At 61.5% G+C, this 21,939-nt stretch overlaps 1 gene segment (V, D, J or C); it reads left to right on the top strand.

The window, feature by feature from the left end:
- The first annotated feature begins 1,161 nt into the window (after positions 1–1,161).
- LOC141735285 (immunoglobulin heavy constant epsilon-like) lies at positions 1,162–13,006 on the top strand. The segment is given in 6 exon segments: positions 1,162–1,180; positions 1,349–1,599; positions 7,365–8,070; positions 9,658–9,957; positions 11,441–11,764; positions 12,537–13,006. Coding segments are annotated over 6 exon segments (1,944 nt in total).
- The last annotated feature ends 8,933 nt before the right edge of the window (positions 13,007–21,939 follow it).

Below are 21,939 nucleotides of genomic sequence, written 5' to 3'. Positions count from 1 at the left end.
CCCTCCATCTCCGTCTCCTGGTCCCTCCATCTCCATCTCCTGGTCCCTCCATCTCCATCATCTCCTGGTCGCTCCATCTCTTGGTGTCTCCGTCCGTCTCCTCATGTCTCCGTCTATCTCCTCGTCCCACCATCCAACCAACCATCTCCAGGAGGGTCTCCCCAGGGTTTGAGGACCATCTCCCAAGCTTTCCGTAGGACCGATGGTGGCCTCTTCTCCATGGGGTGGGGGGGGAGGGGGTCAGGCGTCCTTGGAGGTTGAAGGCACTGGGTGGTCTCCACCCTTTGGGGTGGGGTGAAGGTGGTGGTGGTCCACCCCCACTGGTGGTGGTCTAGAGAGATGGTGGGATGGATGGAGAAGACAGGGATGGATGGATGGGTGGTGGCATGGATGGATGGATGGATGGAGAGAAGGTTGGTTGAAGCCTACAGAGATGGTTGGATGGACGAGGAGATGGTTGGTTGAGGTCTCCAGAGATGGTGGGATGGACGAGGAGAAGGTCGGATGAGGTCTACAGAGACGGATGGATGGTGGGATGGATGAGGAGATGGTCGGTTGAGGTCTCCAGAGATGGTGGGATGGATGGAGAGAAGGTCGGTTGAGGTCTCCAGAGATGGTGGGATGGATGGAGAGAAGGTCGGTTGAGGTCTCCAGAGATGGTGGGATGGATGGAGAGAAGGTCGGTTGAGGTCTCCAGAGATGGTGGGATGGATGGAGACATGGTTGGATGAAGCCTCCAGAGGTGGATGGAGGGTTGGATGGACAATTGGGTGGGATGGTGGGATGGATGGAGAGAAGGTCGGCTGAGGTCTCCAGAGATGGTGGGATGGATGAGGAGATGGTTGGTTGAGGTCCACAGAGGTGGTGGGATGGATGGAGAGAAGGTTGGATGAGGTCTCCAGAGATGGATGGATGGATGGTGGGATGGATGGAGAGAAGGTCGGTTGAGGTCTCCAGAGATGGTGAGATGGTGGGATGGATGAGGAGATGGTTGGTTGAGGTCTCCAGAGATGGTGGGATGGATGGAGAGAAGGTCGGATGAGGTCTCCAGAGATGGACGGATGGATGGATGGTTGGATGGACAATTGGGTGGGATGGGTGGATGGAGAGAAGGTCGGTTGAGGTCTCCAGAGATGGTGGGATGGATGGAGAGAAGGTCGGATGAGGTCTCCAGAAGATGGTGGGACGGATGGATGGATGGATGGATGGTGGGATGGATGGAGACCACACGGGCGGTGGGACGGAGACCACCGGGGTGGACAGATGGAGGGAGGCTGAAGTTCTCCAGAAGCCGAGGAGGACCCACCAGCCACCACCTGACCCTCCCTCCTTCTTTCTCCTGCCCCAGGGCTGGACCTCTCGGCCGAGACCTACTGGGAGGACGATGACAAGGAGCTGGAAGGTCTCTGGGCCACCATCGCCATCTTCGTCACCCTCTTCCTCCTCAGCGTCTGCTACAGCGCCACCGTCACCCTCTTCAAGGTGGGCTTCCATGGGGACGTCCCCCGTTTCGGGGTGGGGAGGAACCCCGGGGAGATGCCACCACCCCAGCGTCACTTGGGGGTGGAGGAGGAACCCTGGGGAGATGCCACCACCCCGGTCTCACCCTCTTCGAGGTGGACCTTCCATGGGGACGCTCTCCTTTGGAGGAACCCTGGGGAGATGCCACCACCCCGGTGTCACCCCCTTCGAGGTGGCCTTCCATGGGGACCTTCTCCTTTGGAGGAACCCTGGGGAGATGCCACCACCCCGGTGTCACTTGGGGGGAGGTTGAGGAACCCTGGGGAGATGCCACCACCCCGGCGTCACCCCCTTCGAGGTGGCCTTCCATGGGGACCTTCTCCTTTGGAGGAACCCTGGGGAGATGCCACCACCCCGGTGTCACTTGGGGGGAGGTTGAGGAACCCTGGGGAGATGCCACCACCCCGGTCTCACCCCCTTCGAGGTGGCCTTCCATGGGGACCTTCTCCTTTGGAGGAACCCTGGGGAGATGCCACCACCCCGGTGTCACTTGGGGGGTGGAGGAGGAACCCTGGGGAGATGCCACCACCCCGGTGTCACCCCCTTCGAGGTGGCCTTCCATGGGGACCTTCTCCTTTGGAGGAACCCTGGGGAGATGCCACCACCTCGGCGTCACTTGGGGGGTGGAGGAGGAACCCTGGGGAGATGCCACCACCCCGGTGTCACCCCCTTCGAGGTGGCCTTCCATGGGGACCTTCTCCTTTGGAGGAACCCTGGGGAGATGCCACCACCCCGGTGTCACTTGGGGGTGGAGGAGGAACCCTGGGGAGATGCCACCACCCCGGTGTCACTTGGGGGGAGGTTGAGGAACCCTGGGGAGATGCCACCACCCCGGCGTCACCCCCTTCGAGGTGGCCTTCCATGGGGACCTTCTCCTTTGGAGGAACCCTGGGGAGATGCCACCACCCCGGCGTCACTTGGGGGGTGGAGGAGGAACCCTGGGGAGATGCCACCACCCCGGTCTCACCCCCTTCGAGGTGGCCTTCCATGGGGACCTTCTCCTTTGGAGGAACCCTGGGGAGATGCCACCACCCCGGTGTCACTTGGGGGTGGAGGAGGAACCCTGGGGAGATGCCACCACCCCGGCGTCACTTGGGGGGAGGTTGAGGAACCCTGGGGAGATGCCACCACCCCGGTGTCACCCCCTTCGAGGTGGCCTTCCATGGGGACCTTCTCCTTTGGAGGAACCCTGGGGAGATGCCACCACCCCGGTGTCACTTGGGGGTGGAGGAGGAACCCTGGGGAGATGCCACCACCCCGGCGTCACCCCCTTTGAGGTGGCCTTCCATGGGGACCTTCTCCTTTGGAGGAACCCTGGGGAGATGCCACCACCCCGGTGTCACTTGGGGGGTGGAGGAGGAACCCTGGGGAGATGCCACCACCCCGGTGTCACCCCCTTCGAGGTGGCCTTCCATGGGGACCTTCTCCTTTGGAGGAACCCTGGGGAGATGCCACCACCCCGGCGTCACTTGGGGGGTGGAGGAGGAACCCTGGGGAGATGCCACCACCCCGGCGTCACCCGTGTCCCCCACCTTGTCCCCACCCCAGGTCAAGTGGCTCTTCTCCACCGTCCTCCACCTCCGCCGAGGCTCCGCCCCACGGGAGGGCCCCGGGATGGGGGTGTAGGGCCCCCCCCCCACCGCCCTCTGCCCCCCCAAAACCCCCTTTTTCACCCCACAATAATGTGGGGCGGCCCCACATCTCCCCCCGCAATAAACCCCTCGGCCTCCGCCCCCCGGCGACTCGGCCTGTGTTCTGCTGTGGGGCGCTGTGGGGCGCCGTAAGGGTTCCGTGGGGCGCTGTGGGGCACAGCGGGGCGCTATGGGGCGCAGGGGGCTGTGGGGAGCTGTGGGGCGCTGTGGGGTGCAGTGGGGCGCTAGGGGGTCCTGTCGGGTGCGGCGGGGCGCGGGGCGCTATGGGGCGCTATGGGGCGCAGTGGAGCCCTAGGGGGTCCTATAGGGCGCTATGGGGGGCCATGAGGTGCTATGGGGCGCTATGGGGTGCAGGGTGCTATGGGGCGTTGCTATGGGGGTCGATGGGGCGCGATGGGGCTCTATGGGGTACAGGGTGCCATGGGGTGCTATGGGGCGCTGTGGGGCACCATGGGGTGCTATGGGGTGCAGGCTGCTATGGGGGTCAACGGGACGCTATGGGGCTCTACAGGGTGCTATGGGGCACTGTGGGGGACCATGAGGTGCTATGGGGCGCTATGGGGTGCTATGGGGTGCAGGGCACTATGGGGGGGCAATGAGTTGCTGTGGGGCGCTGTGGGGCTCTGTGGGGCGCTCTGGGGCTGCTGAGGGGGCTGGGCGCTCCCCTGGGCGCTATGGGGCGGGGAAGGGGAAGTTGGGGGGTGGGGGTGGGGCCCGATTGCATCATCTCCCAGGGAGCCATGGGGCAGAGAGAGCGAGGGCTCCACGCCGCGGCTATGGGGCAGGAGAGGGGTCGCCGTGGGGCAGAGAGAGCGAGGGCTCCACGCCGCGGCTATGGGGCAGGAGAGGGGTCGCCGTGGGGCAGAGGGCCTGGAGACGCATCCGCCCAGGTAGGGCCTGGGTCCTCTTTGCTATGGGGCTGGGAGGTGTGGGGCAGGAGGGGGGTTCTATGGGGCAAGGCGGTCCCCTATGGGGCAGAGGTGGGAGATGGGCTCATTATGGGGCAGGAGGGTCCCTATGGGGCAGGGGGGATCCCTATGGGGCAGAGGTGGAATATGGGCTCCCTATGGGGCAGGAAAGGGGGGGGTTCTATAGGGTAGGGGTGGGGCAGGGGGTTCCTATGGGGCAGGGGGTCCCTATAGGGCAGGAGGAGCTGAGCTGTAGTAAGGGGTCCCTATAGGGCAGGAGGTAGCGTAGGTGGGGCAGGGGGTCCCTATGGGGCAGGAGGTAGCTGAGCTGTAGTAAGGGGTCCCTATGGGGCAGGAGGTAGCTGAGGTGGGGCAGGGGGTCGCTATGGGGCAGGGGGTAGCTGAGGTGGAGCAGGGGCTCCCTATGGGGCAGGAGGTAGCGTAGGTGGGGCAGGGGTCCCTATGGGGCAGGGGTCCCTATGGGGCAGGGGGTAGCTGAGCTGTAGTGTAGGGTCCCTATGGGGCAGGGAGCTACCTATGGGGCAGGAGGTAGCTGAGCTGCAGTAAGGGGTCCCTATGGGGCAGGGGGTAGCGTAGGTGGGGCAGGGGGTAGCTGAGCTGTAGTGTGGGGTCCCTATGGGGCAGGGAGCCACCTATGGGGCAGGAGGTAGCTGAGGTGGGGCAGGGGTTCCCTATGGGGCAGGAGGTAGCTGAGCTGCAGTAAGGGGTCCCTATGGGGCAGGGAGCCACCTATGGGGCAGGAGGTAGCTGAGGTGGAGCAGGGGCTCCCTATGGGGCAGGAGGTAGCGTAGGTGGGGCAGGGGTCCCTATGGGGCAGGGGTCCCTATGGGGCAGGAGGTAGCTGAGCTGTAGTGTAGGGTCCCTATGGGGCAGGGAGCTACCTATGGGGCAGGAGGTAGCTGAGCTGCAGTAAGGGGTCCCTATGGGGCAGGGGGTAGCGTAGGTGGGGCAGGGGGTAGCTGAGCTGTAGTGTGGGGTCCCTATGGGGCAGGGAGCCACCTATGGGGCAGGAGGTAGCTGAGCTGCAGTAAGGGGTCCCTATGGGGCAGGTGTCCCTATGGGGCAGGGGGTACCTGAGGTGGGGCAGGGGTCCCTATGGGGCAGGAGGTAGCTGAGCTGCAGTAAGGGGTCCCTATGGGGCAGGGGGTAGCGTAGGTGGGGCAGGGGGTCCCTATGGGGCAGGGGTCCCTATGGGGCAGGGGGTAGCTGAGCTGTAGTGTAGGGTCCCTATGGGGCAGGGAGCCACCTATGGGGCAGGAAGTAGCTGAGGTGGGGCAGGGGGTCCCTACGGGGTAGGGATCTCTATGGGGCAGGGGGTAGCTGAGGTGGGGCAGGGGGTCCCTATGGGGCAGGGAGCCACCTATGGGGCAGGGGGTAGCTGAGGTGGGGCAGGGGTCCCTATGGGGCAGGAGGTAGCTGAGCTGTAGTAAGGGGTCCCTATGGGGCAGGAGGTAGCTGAGGTGGGGCAGGGGGTCGCTATGGGGCAGGGGGTAGCTGAACTGTAGTGTGGGGTCCCTATGGGGCAGGGAGCCACCTATGGGGCAGGAGGTAGCTGATCTGCAGTAAGGGGCCCCTATGGGGCAGGTGGTAGCGTAGGTGGGGCAGGGGTCCCTATGGGGCAGGGAGCCACCTATGGGGCAGGAGGTAGCTGAGCTGCAGTAAGGGGCCCCTATGGGGCAGGAGGTAGCGTAGGTGGGGCAGGGGGTCCCTATGGGGCAGGGGGTCCCTATGGGGCAGGGGGTAGCTGAGCTGTAGTGTAGGGTCCCTATGGGGCAGGGAGCCACCTATGGGGCAGGAGGTAGCTGAGGTGGGGCAGGGGTCCCTATGGGGCAGGAGGTAGCTGAGCTGCAGTAAGGGGTCCCTATGGGGCAGGGGGTAGCGTAGGTGGGGCAGGGGTCCCTATGGGGCAGGGAGCCACCTATGGGGCAGGAGGTAGCTGAGCTGCAGTGTAGGGTCCCTATGGGGCAGGAAGCCACCTATGGGGCAGGAGGTAGCTGAGGTGGGGCAGGGGGTCCCTATGGGGCAGGGGGTAGCTGAGCTGTAGTGTGGGGTCCCTATGGGGCAGGGAGCTACCTATGGGGCAGGGGGTAGCGTAGGTGGGGCAGGGGGTCCCTATGGGGCAGGAGTCAATGAGGGTGCACAGGGGTGCTCTAGGGACACCTTGGGGTGCTCTTGGGGGACCTTGAGGTGCTGTTGGGTCCTTGGGGTGCCCTTGGGGTGCTCTTGGGACACCTTTGGGTGCCGTTGGCTCCTTGGGGTGCCCTTGGAGCACCTTGAGGTGCTGTGGGGTCCTTGGGGTGCTCTTGGGGGACCTCGAGGTGCCGTTGGGGTCCTTGGGGTGCCCTTGGGGTGCCCTTGGGGTTCTCTTGGAGCACCTTGAGGTGCCCTTGGGTCCTTGGGGTGCTCTTGGGACACCTTTGGGTGCCGTTGGGGTCCTTGAGGTGCTCTTGGGGTGCCCTTGGGGTTCTCTTGGAGCACCTTGAGGTGCTTTTGGGTCCTTGGGGTGCTCTTGGGGGACCTCGAGGTACTCTTGGGACACCTTTGGGTGCTCTTGGGGGACCTCGAGGTGCCGTTGGGTCCTTGGGGTGCCCTTGGGGTGCCCTTGGGACACCTTTGGGTGCCGTTGGGTCCTTGGGGTGCTCTTGGGGTGCCCTTGGGGTGCTCTTGGGGGACCTTTGGGTGCCGTTGGGGTCCTTGGGGTGCCCTTGGGGTGCTCTTGGGGCACCTCGAGGTGCCCTTGGGTCCTTGGGGTGCCCTTGGGGTGCTCTTGGGACACCTTTGGGTGCTCTTGAGACACCTTGGGGTGCCAGTGGGTCCTCGGGGTGCTCTTGGGTCCTCGGGGTGCTCTTGGGACACCTTTGGTTGCTCTTGGGGCACCTCGAGGTGCTCTTGGGTCCTTGGGGTGCCCTTGGGGTGCCCTTGGGGTTCTCTTGGAGCACCTCGAGGTGCCCTTGGGTCCTTGGGGTGCTCTTGGGGGACCTCGAGGTGCCGTTGGGGTCCTTGGGGTGCCCTTGGGGTGCCCTTGGGGTTCTCTTGGGGCACCTCGAGGTGCTCTTGGGACACCTTTGGGTGCTCTTGGGGGACCTCGAGGTGCTCTTGGGTCCTTGGGGTGCCCTTGGGGTGCCCTTGGGGTGCTCTTGGAGCACCTTGAGGTGCTTTTGGGTCCTTGGGGTGCTCTTGGGGGACCTCGAGGTGCTCTTGGGACACCTTTGGGTGCTCTTGGGGCACCTCGAGGTGCTCTTGGGTCCTTGGGGTGCTCTAGGGACACCATTGGGTGCTCTTGGGGCACCTCGAGTTGCCGTTGGGGTCCTTGGGGTGCCCTTGGGGTGCCCTTGGGGTTCTCTTGGAGCACCTTGAGGTGCTGTTGGGTCCTTGGGGTGCTCTTGGGACACCTTTGGGTGCTCTTGGGGGACCTCGAGGTGCTCTTGGGTCCTTGGGGTGCCCTTGGGGTGCCCTTGGGGTTCTCTTGGAGCACCTCGAGGTGCCCTTGGGTCCTTGGGGTGCTCTTGGGGGACCTCGAGGTGCTCTTGGGGGACCTTTGGGTGCTCTTGGGGGACCTCGAGGTGCCGTTGGGGTCCTCGGGGTGCCCTGGGGACACCTCGGGGTGCCGTCGGGTGCCCCCTGGCCACCCTCACCCTTTTCTCCTCCCCCTCCCCCCCCCCCCCTCACAGCCGGGGTGACGTCGCCCAAGGTCTTCCCCTTGGTGGCCTGCTCGGGCGGGGCCGCCCCCTCCCCCTTCCCTCCGGTGGCTTGTTTGGCCGACGGTTACTTGCCCGAACCGGTGACGGTGACGTGGGAGAACGGCGACGGCCCCGGCGTCACCTTCCCGGCCGTCCGGAAAACCACGGGACTCTACGCCCTCAGCAGCCAGCTCCGCGTCACCCGCCCCGGCCCCGGTCCCCTGCGCTGCACCGTCCACCACCCGCCCTCCTCCTTCCGCAAGACCGTCACCGTCACCATCCCCCAGCGTAAGGGGACACCCCGGGGTGGGGTGGGGTGGGGACACGGAGGGAGCGGGGACGTCACGGTGGGGTCACCATGGTGGCGGGGTCACCGTGGCGGTGGGGAGGTGGGTGGGGACACGGGAGCGGGGACGCGAGGGTGGTGGGGACGTGGTGGTGGGGACATGGGTGGGGACACGACGGCGGTGGGGACGTGGTGGTGGGGACGTGGTGGTGGGGACGTGGTGGTGGGGACACGGGGGCGGGGACGCGAGGGTGGTGGGGACGTGGTGGTGGGGACATGGGTGGGGACACGGGAGCGGGGACGCGAGGGTGGTGGGGACGTGGTGGTGGGGACATGGGTGGGGACACGACGGCGGTGGGGACGTGGTGGTGGGGACGTGATGGTGGGGACACCGTGGTGGCACCCCGGTGGCAGGGTCGCGAGGGTGGCGGGGTCGCCGTGGTGGCACCATGGTGGCATGATGGTGGCAGGGACGCGAGGGTGGCGGGGACATTGTGGTGGGGACATCATGGTGGGGACGTGATGGTGGGGACACCGTGGTGGCACCATGGTGGCACCCCGGTGGCACCCCGGTGGCAGGGTCACAATGGTGACGAGGTCACCGTGGTGGCACCATGGTGGCACCCCGGTGGCAGGGACGCGAGGGTGGCGGGGACATTGTGGTGGGGACATCGTGGTGGGGACATGATGGTGGGGACACCATGGTGGCACCGTGGTGGCACCCCGGTGGCACCCCGGTGGCAGGGTCGCAAGGGTGGCGGGGTCGCCGTGGTGGCACCCTGGTGGCACCCTGGTGGCAGGGACGCGAGGGTGGTGGGGACATCGTGGTGGGGACGTGATGGTGGGGACACCATGGTGGCACCATGGTGGCACCCCGGTGGCACTCCGGTGGCAGGGTCACGATGGTGACAAGGTCACCGTGGTGGCACCATGGTGGCACCCTGGTGGCAGGGACGCGAGGGTGGCGGGGACATTGTGGTGGGGACATCGTGGTGGGGACATGATGGTGGGGACACCGTGGTGGCACCGTGGTGGCACCCCGGTGGCACCCCGGTGGCAGGGTCGCGAGGGTGGCGGGGTCGCCGTGGTGGCACCCTGGTGGCACCCTGGTGGCAGGGACGCGAGGGTGGCGGGGACATGGTGGTGGGGACATGGTGGCACCATGGTGGCACCCCGGTGGCAGGGTCGCGAGGGTGGTGGGGACACGGGGGTGGGGACTTGATGGTGGTGACACCATGGTGGCATCGTGGTGGCACGCCGGTGGCAGGGTCGCGATGGTGACGGGGTCACCGTGGTGGCACCATGGTGGCATGATGGTGGCAGGGTCGCGATGGTGATGGGGACATCGCGGTGGGGACACGGGGGCAGGGACACGATGGTGGTGGGGTGACCGTGGTGGCACCATGGTGGCAGGGTCACGATGGTGGCGGGGACATCATGGTGGGGTCATGATGGTGGCGGGGACATCATGGTGGGGACGTGGTGGCACCCCGGTGGCGGGGACATCGCGGTGGGGACATCGTGGTGGGACATCGTCCCCTTTGTCCGTCCCCCCCCGCCCCCCGCGTCACCGTTGTCCCCTCCCCCAGCACCCAAACGCCCCGTGGTCGACGTCCTCCACGCCTGTGACCCCAACGGCGTCCACCTCGTCTGCCTGGTCACCGCCTTCTCCCCGGCCGAGGTGACCTTGGAGTGGCTGGCGGACGGCCAAGCCCTGTCCCCGCCCCCCGCCGTGGACCCCGTGGCACCCGAAGCCACCGGCGGCACCTTCCGCACCAGCTCCCACCTCAACGTCACCTTGGAGGACTGGCAGGAGAAGACCTACACCTGCAAGGTCACCCACGCCGCCTCCGGCAGCAGGCAGGAGGTCACCGCTCACAAGTGCTTCAGTGAGTTGGGGCGGGGTGGCCGCGGGGGGGGGGGGGGGGTGGCATCTCCATGGGGTTGACCCCACGTGGCTTTGGGTGGTGGCATCTCCATGGGTTCCTCCCGTGTGGCTTTGGGTGGTGGCATCTCTATAGGGTTCCCCCCGTGTGGCTTTGAGGGTGGTGGCATCTCCATGGGGTTCCCCCTCCTCATTGATTTGGGTGGTGGCACCTCCATGGGGTTCACCCCATGTTGATTTGGGGTGGTGGCACATCCATGGGGTTCACCCCACGTTGATTTGGGTGGTGGCATCTCCATGGGGTTGACTCCATGTGGCTTTGGGTGGTGGCACCTCCATGGGGTTGACCCCACGTGGCTTTGAGGGTGGTGGCATCTCCATGGGTTCCCCCCGTGTGGATTTGAGGGTGGTGGCACCTCCATGGGGTTCACCCCACGTTGCTTTGGGGTGGTGGCATCTCCATGGGGTTGACCCCACGTGGCTTTGGATGGTGGCACCTCCATGGGGTTCACCCCACGTGTCTCTGGGGGTCTCCACCCCACCTTGGCTTGACCCCACGTGGCCCTGGGGGTGGTGGCACCTCCATGGGGTTCACCCCACGTTGCTTTGGGGTGGTGGCATCTCCATGGGGTTGACCCCACGTGGCTTTGGATGGTGGCACCTCCATGGGGTTCACCCCACGTGTCTCTGGGGGTCTCCACCCCACCTTGGCTTGACCCCACGTGGCCCTGGGGGTGGTGGCACCTCCATGGGGTTCACCCCACGTTGCTTTGGGGTGGTGGCACCTCCATGGGGTTCACCCCACGTGGCTTTGGGGTGGTGGCATCTCCATGGGGTTCACCCCACGTGTCTCTGGGGGTCTCCACCCCACCTTGGCTTGACCCCACGTGGCCCTGGGGGTGGTGCCACCTCCATGGGGTTCACCCCACGTGGCTTTGAGGGTGGTGGCACCTCCATGGGGTTCACCCCACGTTGCTTTGGGGTGGTGGCATCTCCATGGGGTTCACCCCACGTGTCTCTGGGGGTCTCCACCCCACCTTGGCTTGACCCCACGTGGCCCTGGGGGTGGTGGCACCTCCATGGGGTTCACCCCACGTGGCCCTGGGGGTGGTGCCACCTCCATGGGGTTCACCCCACGTGGCTTTGAGGGTGGTGGCACCTCCATGGGGTTCACCCCACGTTGCTTTGGGGTGGTGGCATCTCCATGGGGTTCACCCCACGTGTCTCTGGGGGTCTCCACCCCACCTTGGCTTGACCCCACGTGGCCCTGGGGGTGGTGGCACCTCCATGGGGTTCACCCCACGTTGCTTTGGGGTGGTGGCACCTCCATGGGGTTCACCCCACGTTGCTTTGGGGTGGTGCCACCTCCACGGGGTTGCCCCCACGCATCTCTGGGGGCGGCGGCTCCTCCCTGGGGGCGCGCCCCGAGTTGCCGTGGGGCCGGCGACCCCCTCCTCCCGCCTCACCTCCCCCCCCCCCCAACCCAGGCGCCCCCGCCGACGCCACCAACATCCGCGTCTTCGTCCTGCCCCCTTCCCCCGCCGAGCTCTACGTCTCCCAGAACCCCGTCCTCCGCTGCCTGGCCACCAGTTTGCCCAGCGACGACTTGGTGGTCACTTGGACCCGCAAGTTGGGGGGGACCCTCCGGCCCCGCCCCCTCCACCTCCGCGCCCAGTTCAACGGCACCTTCTCGGCCACCAGCGAGGTCCCCATCTCCACCCGCGACTGGGAGAGCGGCGAGACCTTCACCTGCACCGTCCACCACCACGAGCTCCCCTCCCCCGTCAGCCGCAGCACCAGCAAGAGACCCGGTAGGGGCCCCCTCCCCCTCCCCCCCCGCCTCATTTGCATCTCATTTGCATCCCCAGCCCTCCCACCCCCTTTTTCGGCCCCACCCCTTGTCCTCCTCTCCGACACCCCCCACCACCCACCCAACAGCCGGCCCCGGCCTTTCCTTCTCTCCTGCCCCACTTCCCCTCCCCCCCCCAACCCTTTCCCCCCACCCTCCGCCCCATATTTACCCCCCCCCCTCCCCGCCCCATTTCTTCCCCTCCCCGCCCCATTTCCCCCCCATTTCCTCCCCTCTCACCCCATTTCTTCCCCTCCCCGCCCCATTTCTTCCCCTCCCCGCCCCATTTCCCCCCATTTCCTCCCCTCCCCGCCCCATTTCTTCCCCTCCCCGCCCCATTTCTTCCCCTCCCCGCCCCGTTTCCCCCCATTTCCTCCCCTCCCCGCCCCATTTCCTCCCCTCCCCGCCCCATTTCTTCCCCTCCCTACCCCATTTCCCCCCATTTCCTCCCCTCCCCGCCCCATTTCCCCCCATTTCTTCCCCCCACCCCATTTTCCCCCTATTTCCTCCCCTTACCCCATTTCCCCCCCATTTCTTCCCCTCCCCACCCCATTTCCCCCCATTTCCTCCCCTCCCTGCCCCATTTCCCCCCATTTCTTCCCCTCCCCGCCCCATTTCCTCCCCTCTTACCCCATTTCCCCCCCATTTCTTCCCCCCCCAACCCCGTTTTCCCCCCACTTCCTCACCCCCCCCCCCACCTCACTCACACACCCCCCCCCCCCATCTCCCCATAGGCAAGCGCCTGACCCCCAGCGTCTACCTGATGGGTCCCCCCGCCGAGGAGGTGAGCGGCAACCGGGACACCCTCAGCCTGACCTGCATGGTGAGGGGCTTCTACCCCGAGGACATCTCGGTGGAGTGGCAGAAGAACCAGGAGACCTTGGAGCCCAGCACCTACGACATCGTCCCCCCGGTCAAGGAGAAGACGGGCGACGCCTCCTACTTCCTCTACAGCCGCTTGGCCGTCAAGAGGGAGGACTGGAACCGGGGCACCACCTACGTCTGCATGGTGGTCCACGAAGGTCTGCCCATGAAGTTCATCCAACGTAGCATCAACAAGAACCCGGGTAAAAAATGAGGCGGAGGCGGCGGCGGCATCAGCCCCGGCTTCGGCTCGGTCCTTCCCCACGCCCCGCCCCCGCCACCCCCACCTCACCCCCCAGCGTTGGTGGGTGGGTGGGGGCGAATAAAGGAGAAGAAGTCAGGCTGGCGTCTGCCTCTGAGCGCCGTGGGGTGGGCGAGGTGTTGGGGGCGGGGGGGAGATGACGGATGGACGGACGGATGGATGGGGAGACATCAAAGGTGGTTGGATGGATGGATGGATGGATGGATGGATGGATGGATGGATGGATGGGGAGACATCAAAGATGGTGGATGGATGGATGGATGGATGGATGGATGGATGGATGGATGGATGGATGGATGGGGAGACATCAAAGATGGTTGGATGGATGGATGGATGGATGGATGGATGGATGGATGGATGGGGAGACATCAAACGTGGTGGATGGATGGATGGATGGATGGGGAGACATCAAAGATGGTTGGATGGATGGAGACATCAATGATGGTGGACGGATGGATGGGGAGACACCGGATGGATGGATGGATGGATGGATGGATGGATGGATGGATGGGGAGACATCAAAGATGGTTGGATGGATGGATGGATGGATGGATGGATGGATGGATGGATGGATGGATGGATGGATGGATGGATGGGTGGATGGATGGGGAGACATCAAAGATGGTGGATGGATGGATGGATGGATGGATGGATGGATGGGTGGATGGATGGGGAGACATCAAAGATGGTGGATGGATGGATGGATGGATGGATGGATGGATGGATGGATGGATGGGGAGACATCAAAGATGGTTGGATGGATGGATGGATGGATGGATGGATGGATGGATGGGTGGATGGATGGGGAGACATCAAAGATGGTGGATGGATGGAGACATCAATGATGGTGGACGGATGGATGGGGAGACACCGGACGGATGGATGGATGGATGGATGGATGGATGGATGGATGGATGGGGAGACACCAGATGATGGATGGAGGGATGGTTGGATGGATGGAGAGACACCAAACATGGTGGGTGGGTGGGTGGATGGATGGATGGATGGGGAGACACCAGATGATGAATGGATGGATGGATGGATGGATGGACGGATGGACGGATGGATGGATGGAGAGACACCAAACATGGTGGACGGACGGATGGGGAGACACCAGATGATGGATGGAGGGATGGATGGAAGGAAGGATGGATGGGGAGACACCAAATGATGGATAGAGGGATGGATGGATGGAGGGATGGATGGATGCATGAGGAGATGGTTGGGTGGATGGAGGGATGAACAGAAGGTTTGTTGAAGTCTACAGAGATGGATGGAGGGATGGATGGAGGGATGGAGATGGATGGATGGATGGGGAGACACCGGATGGATGGATGGGTGGAGATGGATGGATGGGGAGATATCAGATGGTTGGATAGATGATGGATGGATGGATGGATGGATGGATGGATGGATGGATGGATGGGGAGACACCAGATGGATGGATGGATGGAGAGACACCAGATGGCTGGGTGGACACCAGGCATGGATGGATGGGGAGACATCCCAAGGTCGGTTGGATGGATGGATGGATGGATGACGGACAGATGGATGGATGGATGATGGATGGTTGGATGGGGAGACACCAGATGAGGGATGGACGGATGCAGGCACGGATAGACAGATGGATGGATGGATGGATGGATGGATGGATGGATGGATGGATGGAGAGGAAGGGGAGGTTCCTCCTCATCCTCGGGGGCAACAGGTGGGAGGAGAACCCACAGGAGATGGAGACGTGGGACGGATAGGGGGAGATGGATGGATGGATGGAGATGGATGGATGGGGATGGATGGATGGAGATGGATGGATGGGGATGGATGGATGGAGATGGATGGATGGATGGATGGATGGAGATGGATGGATGGAGGTGGATGGAGATGGATGGATGGAGATGGATGGATGGGTGGAGGTGGATGGAGATGGATGGATGGAGGTGGATGGAGATGGATGGATGGAGGTGGACGGAGATGGATGGAGGTGGACGGAGATGGATGGATGGATGGAGGTGGATGGAGGTGGATGGAGATGGATGGATGGATGGAGATGGATGGATGGATGGAGGTAGATGGAGATGGATGGATGGGGAGACACCAGATGGATGGAGGTGGATGGAGATGGATGGAGGTGGATGGAGATGGATGGATGGATGGAGATGGATGGAGGTGGATGGAGATGGATGGAGGTGGATGGAGATGGATGGAGATGGATGGATGGATGGATGGATGGAGATGGATGGAGATGGATGGATGGGGAGACACCAGATGGATGGAGATGGATGGAGATGGATGGAGATGGATGGAGATGGATGGATGGATGGAGGTGGATGGAGGTGGATGGATGGAGATGGATGGAGATGGATGGAGATGGATGGATGGATGGAGATGGATGGAGATGGATGGATGGATGGATGGATGGATGGAGATAGATGGAGATGGATGGATGGATGGAGATGGATGGAAATGGATGGAGATGGATGGATGGATGGAGATAGATGGAGATGGATGGATGGGGAGACACCAGATGGATGGAGATGGATGGAGATGGATGGAGATGGATGGATGGATGGAGATGGATGGAGATGGATGGAAATGGATGGAGATGGATGGATGGATGGAGATGGATGGATGGATGGAGATAGATGGAGATGGATGGATGGGGAGACACCAGATGGATGGAGATGGATGGAGATGGATGGAGATGGATGGAGATGGATGGATGGATGGATGGATGGATGGATGGATGGAGGTGGATGGAGGTGGACGGATGGATGGAGATGGACGGATGGATGGAGGTGGATGGAGATGGATGGAGATGGATGGAGATGGATGGATGGATGGATGGATGCATGGAGGTGGATGGAGGTGGATGGAGATGGACAGATGGATGGAGATGGATGGAGATGGATGGATGGATGGATGGATGGATGGATGGATGGATGGATGGGGAGACACCAGATGGATGGAGATGGATGGAGGTGGATGGAGATGGATGGAGAAGACACCAGGATGGGCAGCGGGACAGAATCTGACCCTCTTCCTCCTCTCTCTCCTCCCCCCTGCCCCAGAGTTCAGCCTCCCTGAGGACTTCTGCCACGTGGACCCCGAGAAGTCCAACGGGCCCTGGGACACCATCGCCGTCTTCATCACCCTCTTCCTCCTCAGCGTCTGCTACAGCGCCACCGTCACCCTCTTCAAGGTGGGCTTCCGCGGGGATGGTGGGACCGGGGGGAAGGAAAGCTGGGGGCCCCATGGATGGAGGTGTGGAGGCCCCATGGATGGAGATGTTGGAGGCCCCATGGCTGGAGGGGGAGAAAGGAGGTGGAGAGGCCCCATGGATGGAGGAGGAGGAGGAGAGCTGTAGGACCCATGGATGGAGGGGGAGGAAGGAGATGTGGAGGCCCCATGGATGGAGATGTGGAGGCCCCATGGATGGAAGAGGAGAGCTGTAGGACCCATGGATGGAGGAGGAGGAAGGAGATGTGGAGGCCCCATGGATGGAGATCTGGAGGCCCCATGGATGGCGATGGGAAGGACCCATGGATGGAGGAGGGGGAGGAGGAGATCTGTAGGACCCATGGATGGAGGGGGAGGAAGGAGATGTGGAGGCCCCATGGATGGAGATCTGGAGGCCCCATGGATGGAGGAGGAGGAGGAGATCTGTAGGACCCATGGACGGAGGGGGAGGAAGGAGGTGGGGAGGCCCCATAGATGGAGATCTGGAGGCCCCATGGATGGAGGAGGAGGAGGAGATCTGTAGGACCCATGGATGGAGGAGGAGGAAGGAGATGTAGAGGCCCCATGGATGGAGATGTAGAGGCCCCATGGATGGAGATCTGGAGGCCCCATGGATGGAGGAGGAGGAGGAGATCTGTAGGACCCATGGATGGAGGGGGAGGAAGGAGGTGGGGAGGCCCCATGGATGGAGACGTGGAGGCCCCATGGATGGAGACGTGGAGGCCCCACGGCTGGAGGGGGTGGACCCATGGCTGGAGCAGGGGGATGGAGACGGGGGAGGCCCCATGGGATGGAGGGTTGAGGAGGCGGCTGGACGTCGGCTGGGCGGCCACCACCCCTCAGGTGGCCCCTGAGGTGCCACGCCCTTGACCGCGTGTGTGTCCCCCACCCCGTGTCCCCTCCCCCCCCTCCCCCCCTCCCCCCACCCCACCTGCAGGTCAAGTGGCTCCTCTCCACCGTCATCCAGCTCAAGCAAGGCCCCGCCCCCGACTACAAGAACGTCATCCAGCGCGTGGCCTAAGGGGACGTGGCCCCGTGGCCCCCTCCCCCACCCCCCCCCGCCCCCCGCCTCCACCTCGAGGTGACACAACGACACACACCCTCCCCCCCCCCCCCCCCCCTCCCCGGGGGAGTGGGGGAGGGGGAAACGGGGCGGGGGGAGGGGGGGGTGGGGGGTGGGGAGGGAGCGTGTGCGCGGGGAGGACGTTACACGGATCCGCGCGTGGCCGGGGGAGGAGAAGAGGGTCCACGTGTCCATGGGGAGCCCGTTACACGGATCCACGTGTGTCCGGGGGTGGAGAAGAGGGTCCACGTGTCCATGGGCAGGACGTTACATGGATCCACGCGTGTCCGGGGAGGACATTACATGGATCAACGTGTGTCCAAGGAGGAGAACAGGGTCTACACGTGTCCATGGGGAGGACGTTACACGGATCCACGCGTGTCCGGGAGTGGAGAACAAGGTCCACGTGTGTTTGGTGAGGACGTTACATGGATCCACGTGCGTCCGGGGAGGAGAACAGGGTCCACGTGTCCATGATGAGGACGTTACATGGATCCACGCATGTCCGCGGAGGACGTTACATGGATCCACACGTGTCCGGGGGTGGAGAACAGGGTCCACGTGTCCATGGGGAGGACATTACACGGATCCACATGTGTCCGGGGGAGGAGAACAGGGTCCACGTGTCCATGGGGAGGACGTTACACGGATCCACGCGTGTCCGGGGGTGGAGAACAGGGTCCACGTGTGTTTGGTGAGGACGTTACATGGATCCACGCGTGTCCGGGGAGGACATTACATGGATCAACGTGTGTCCAGGGAGGAGAACAGGGTCTACACGCGTATGGTGAGGACGTTACATGGATCCACACGTGTCCGAGGAGGAGAACAGGGTCCACGTGTCCATGGGGAGGACGTTACATGGATCCACACGTGTCCGGGGGTGGAGAACAGGGTCCACGTGTCCATGGGGAGGATGTTACATGGATCCACACGTGTCCGAGGAGGAGAACAGGGTCCACCTGTCCACGGGGAGGCCGTTACGCGGATCACACGCGTGCACGGGGCACACGCTTGGCCGGAGAGGACACCGAGGCGCCGGCAGATGGTTGGGGGGTGGGGGTGGAGGTGGCAGATGTTTCCTGTCCCTGCCCCACACATCCCACACACCCCCACCACCCCCCCCCGGCCCCATGGGACGTCACGCGGGGCCTCAAGATAGCGCCCGGGGCGGGTGGCACCCCCAGGTGGGTGGGGGTGGGGTGGGAAAGGGGGGGGGGGGTGTGACCCAAGAGGAGCCACCGGGGTGACAGGGTGGGGGGATGGGCCACCAGGGCCACTTGGAGGGGTGGGGGGGGTGGATGGGGGGTGGGGAGGGGGGGAACGAGCCAGCAGGGCAACCTGGGGGGGTGGGGGGGGTGGCGCTGGCCACTGGGTCTACCCAGGGAAGGGTTGGCCACTGGGTCTACCCAGGGAAGGGTTGGCCACCAGGTCTACCCCTGGAGGAGGTGGCCACCAGGTCTACCCAGGGGACCACCAGGTTCACGGAGATGGCCACCAGGTCTACCCAGGGGGAACTGGCCACCAGGTCTACCCATGGAGGAGATGGCCACCAGGTCTACCCAGGGAAGTGGCCGCCAGGTCCATAGAAATGGCCACCAGGGCTACCCAGGGGAAGTGGCCACCAGATCCGTGGAGATGGCCACCAGGTCTACCCAGGGGGAACTGGCCACCAGGTCTACCCGGGGGAACTGGCCACCAGGTCCATGGAGATGGCCACCGGGTCTACCCAGGGGGACCTGGCCACCAGGTCTACCCATAGAGGAGGTGGCCACCAGGTCTACCCAGGGGACCACCAGGTTCACGGAGATGGCCACCAGGTCTACCCAGGGCAACTGGCCACCAGGTCCATGTTGATGGCCACCGGGTCTACCCAGGGGAAGTGGCCACCAGGTCTACCCATGGAGGAGATGGCCACCAGGTCTACCCAGGGAAGTGGCCGCCAGGTCCATGGAAATGGCCACCAGGGCTACCCAGGGGAAGTGGCCACCAGATCCGTGGAGATGGCCACCGGGTCTACCCAGGGGGAACTGGCCACCAGGTCTACCCATGGAGGAGATGGCCACCAGGTCTACCCAGGGGACCACCAGGTCCATGGAGATGGCCACCGGGTCTACCCAGGGGGACCTGGCCACCAGGTCTACCCACGGAGGAGGTGGCCACCAGGTCTACCCAGGGGACCACCAGGTCCATGGCGATGGCCACCAGGTCTACCCAGGGGACCACCGGGTCCATGGCGATGGCCACCGGGTCTACCCAGGGCAACTGGCCACCAGATCCATGGCGACGGCCACCGGGTCTACCCTGGGGAAGTGGCCACCAGGTCTACTGGGTGGGGCTACCCCTTTTCTCCCCCAAAACCCGCCGATTTAGAGCAAACCCACCACATTCGACCATTATTTGCCTCCGGGCAACCCGCCCCCTCCCCCCACCTCCGTTTCCGCCGACTCCGGCCCTAAAAATCCCCTTTTTCCGCCTCGTTTCTGCCGCCCGCTGCGAAAAATCGCTATTTTTGCCCTTTCCCCCTCCACCCCCCCCCCCCCCCCCCAAAAATTCGGGACTTTTGTCCCCAAAAGCTGCTCCGTCGCCTCACGCGCCAAAAAAAATCGCGGGTTTTGGGGGGGGGGGGGGGGGGGCGGGGGGGGGGGTTAAAGGCATTTTGGGGCAAATGTCTCTGAATTTCCGGGGGGAAACGCGCCGATTTGTGGCAAAAACATTCCGGTTTACGGCCAAAAAAAAAAAAAAAAAAATAAATTTCCTTCTTTTAGGGTGAAAAAAAAACCTCACTTTTTTTTGTTTTTCTGACAAAATAAAGAGGGAAAAAGAAGCGGTTTTATGGCAAAAAAGAAAAAAAAAAGTCTCGTTTTACGGCAAAGAAAAAAAATGCTCGTTTTAAGGGGGAAAAACGCCTTCGTTTTGCGGCCAAAAGAAAAAAAAAAAAAGCCCTCGTTTTAAGGTAAAAAAACTTCATTTTTATGGTTGAAAATCCATCGTTTTATGGCAAAGAGAAAAACCGTCGTTTTGTGGGGGGAAAAAACTCATTTTACGGCAAAGAAAATGCCCGTTTTATAGGGGGGGGGGAAAGCCCTTTTTATGGCAACACCCCTCCCCCCCCTTAAAATACCTTAATTTTAAGTTAAAAAAACCTCATTTGAAGGTTAAAAAAAAAAAATCATCGTTTCATGGTAAAAAAAATCCTGGTTTTTAAGGCAAAAAATCATTCTTCGTTTTCAGGCAAAAATTCCTCATTTGCGGGGGCAAAAATTGACCCGATTTTAAGGTTTAAAAAATACTCATTTTATGGTTAAAAAAACCTGCCTTTTAAGGCAAAAAAAACCCCAAACAACCTTGTTTTAAGGGAAAAAACATTTATTTTATGGCAAAAAAAGTCCTAATTTTATGGTTAAAAAAAAAAATAATCCTTATTTTATGGTTTAAAACCCATCAAATTACCGGGGGGGGGGGGAAATCCCCATTTTTACCTCCAAAACCCACCCCATTTTTTGGCCAAAATTCCCCATTTTACGGCAAAAACCTTCTTAATTTTATCGCCCAAAAAGAACGGGGGGAAAAGGAGTATTTTCGGTGAAAAACGTGTATTTTCCGGCTCGAAAAAAAGCACATTTTTTTAGACACCCCCCCCCCCCAGATTTTATGGGGGAAAAAAATCCACATTTTATGGGAAAAAAAAACTTTTTTTATGGGAAAAAACCCTCTTTTTATGTAAAAAACCTAATTTTTGTGAAAAAAACCGCAATTTTGTGGCAAAAATAAACATGGCAAAACAAGCATTTTATGGTGAAAAAGTCTCCTCGTTTTAGGGCAAAATAATATGAATTTTAAGGTAAAACCCACGCGTTTTATGGTAAAAAAACCTGAGTTTAGGGTAAAATAAAACCCCTATGGGGAAAAAATGTCATTTTCAGGCTAAAAATGTCCTCATTTTAGGGCAAAACCCGCACGTTTTACGGCAAAAAAATAGGGCGAAAGAGGGATTTTTATGGCACGGTAAAAAAACGCTTAATTTTATGGTTAAAAAGTCTGCACTTGAAGGTTAAAAAAACATCATTTCCAGGTTTAAAATCCTCGATTTTGGGAAAAAAGGCCCTCATTTTAAGGTTAAAAAAAATCCTCAATTTTTGGGAAAAAAAAACCGCCCTCGTTTTAAGGTTGAAAAAAACCCCTCTTTTTATGGGCAAAAAAAGCCTTTGTTTCAAAAGAAAAAAAACCTTCATTTTTAGGACCAAAAAAGACCCCGGTTTTGAGGCAAAAACCGCCTCCTTTTGAGGCAAAAGCGCGTCCTAATTTTAAGTTAAAAAAACCTTAATTTTTAGAAGCCGTATTTTAGGGCAAAAACTTCCTCATTTTACGGCAAAAACACACCCCCGTTTTATGGCCAAAAAACCCCCTTTTTTTTTTTTGGGGGGGGGCAAAAAAACCCCACCCCGTTTTAAGGCAAAACCCACCAATTTACGGCAAAAGAACCACTCTTAGAGGCAAAAAAAAAGAAAAAAAGGCGTTTTATGGCACAAAAAAAGACGCATTTTTTGGGCCAAACCCCACCTTTTGTCACAACCCCCCCTCCCCCCCATTTTACGGCAAAACCACCCATTTTTCCGCTAAAAACACACATTTTCAGGCAAAAAGACACCTTTTGCGAAAAAAAAATACACATTTTTCAGCAAGCGCACACATTTTAAGGCAAAACCCA

Source organism: Larus michahellis, chromosome 30 (genome assembly GCF_964199755.1).
Source record: "Larus michahellis chromosome 30, bLarMic1.1, whole genome shotgun sequence".
In the NCBI taxonomy this organism is placed as follows: domain Eukaryota; kingdom Metazoa; phylum Chordata; class Aves; order Charadriiformes; family Laridae; genus Larus; species Larus michahellis.
This window is presented reverse-complemented; position numbering and strand designations above follow the sequence as displayed.